The 2268-nt window shown below is 41.6% G+C and overlaps 1 protein-coding gene across 1 annotated transcript in view; it reads right to left on the bottom strand.

Annotated features, from left to right (window-relative positions):
- LOC101859925 overlaps positions 1-2268 on the bottom strand; it is a gene marked incomplete in the record, with an annotated part of 45666 nt that overhangs the window by 5591 nt on the left and 37807 nt on the right. Inside the window, 2 exon segments of the mRNA XM_013081065.1 lie at positions 605-864; positions 1951-2017. Coding sequence (XP_012936519.1) covers positions 605-864; positions 1951-2017 — 327 coding nt within the window.

Genomic DNA, 2268 nt, shown 5'->3' with positions numbered 1-2268 from the left:
ACGATAACGGTTACAATGGTTACATTTCATTTGCAAAAGAAATAATTAAGGTAAAGGTAATGAGAGAGCGAAGGAGAAGGGGGTTAGTGAGCAGGTCCGGAACACCCACGGAGTGCCCGAGAAGGGAGTAGTTTCATGCCAGCTTTTGTCCACTGTTCAAGGGTAGGGAATGCATGAGAAATACATACTTATAGTCCTCACGTTCATAATATATTACAATTTTGGTGGCACCGACATTTTCCTCACTTTTAGAAGAAATCACACTTTTCATACCTTCAAATTTAAATACAGGTAGCTTTGATTATTCCTAAGAACATAACTGAGCAGGAATTTCATTTTTCTGAATTTCAATGTGCGAGGCACGGGCTGAATAAACAAAACAATTGCTTTCTTTTCTTTTTTCCAAAGAAAATGGAAGGGTACATATTACGAGCAAGCATTAAAAGCAAGTATAAACTGTAAGTATGTATTGCATTCAGACGTAAGTAATTTTTGGCGACCTTTGAGATAAGTCTGTATGCAATACTGCCCGCGTTTTTAAAAAAACAATAAAAAAAAAAACTCTGAGTAGCTGAAAGCAGCTACACGAAAAACATGACGTCACCTGGATTGGACTCCTTCCAGCTCTTAGCGATGGCCGTCTGGACAGCCTCGATCTGGCTGGAGTTGGTAACGTTGAGAAAGCCTTCCGTGGTGAGGTAGATCTTCTTTCTGACGTCACAGTTGCACGGAGGGGCCTCCACCACACCGCTGGCGTTCAGAATTCGCTCAAGGGTGGTCAACGACGGGGGCTCAGCAATGGTCAGAGAGGAATCTGCCCTGGCGATGGACACTGTATACTGGACGACACTTACAGGGGAGCCGCTGCAGAAGAAAAAGAAAAAAGAAGTGAAATTGTGTAGACGTTTAACGTCGCTTTCAAAACGGTACGGTCACTTTAGAGATGGGACCTTCGAATTCACCGACCATATCCAATAGGACTAATTAGCCAAATCGATGGAGAGCCTTAAAACTCCACAAAACAACCAAAGTTCAGAATGCTCCCTTGGAGATTCGAACCAGGGCCACCCGCTCTGTAGTCCTGCATGATACCAACAGCAAAAGAGAAGTTAATGTTTCTGAGTTGTAGTTTACATAGATTTTGGCGATTGGATTGTGACATTTCTCCTGTAAAGATCGACGGATAACATATCAATTGATTGTAATCAATTTTATGCCCCTATTGACACAAAGGATACCATAGGCAGGTTTCTTCTGTGTGTCATGACCCAACGAGGCTGAGTGAGATACAACATGTCACCTCACAGACGGGGGCCTTCTATAAAATTAATGACTTCTCTCTAGTCATTAATTGATGAACTCACGTAATATTCTGCATGCAATGACAAAGAGTTTAACCAACACACCATAGACGCTAGCATTTCCACTCTTACTAAAGAGGATGACAGCACCATGAAAAAGCCTCACAAGAAACAGATTCTGCCAAAGTGCCGAACATCTACAGAAATTGAGCTCCATTTGAAAAAAAAAAGCGCATCGGTATGATGACAGTTAATTTGAACTGTTGAAAAGAAAAGAAAGATGGACAGACAGACAGAAACAACAGAGGGGAATGAGTACGTAGATATTGTGGTCCAACTGTGTTTCCCCTGCCCAACTGTTCGGTGTGGGGGATTCATAAACATAGGTATGCTTGTTTCTTTAATAAAATACTCATTATTACAAATAGTTCGTCCGACAATGTCTGAAGATCCAATGTATCTGCAGAGGAGAATATTTCTTAAGCCAACTACAAGATGTTACGACTGAGGGGGCTTTTGGCCTCTGCTACGTTTAATAAGGAAACCAATTCTGGCAGAGAAAATGTCGTCATATTTTGAGCATTTAAAGTTACTAATTGAAAGAAAGTTGGTTCAACACATTGAGGCCGTGTTAACAATTTTCACTTACTCAGGTTGTAGTGAACTTTGTGCGTCAACGTTTGTGAGCCTGACGAAGATATCGTCCTCGGTGATGCCTGGGAAAGTGAACAAGATTTTTTTTTAAAACATGGTTATGAATTGGTGGTAAAACAATACAACTTGCTTATCATTCCACTTCTCTCCCTTTGTACTTCTCATCATCATCCTCTTCTCCTTTCTCCATATGACCATTACAGTTGTCGTCATCACTATAATCATACCCATCATCATCTCAATCCTCCTCCTCCCTTTCCTCCTCCTCTTTCTCCTCCTCCTCCTCCTCCTCTTTCTCCTCCTCCTCCTCCTC

Source organism: Aplysia californica, unplaced genomic scaffold (genome assembly GCF_000002075.1).
Source record: "Aplysia californica isolate F4 #8 unplaced genomic scaffold, AplCal3.0 scaffold00113, whole genome shotgun sequence".
Lineage (NCBI taxonomy): Eukaryota > Metazoa > Mollusca > Gastropoda > Aplysiida > Aplysiidae > Aplysia > Aplysia californica.
The sequence above is the reverse complement of the archived record's forward strand: the minus strand, read 5'-3'. Positions and strand labels throughout refer to the sequence as shown.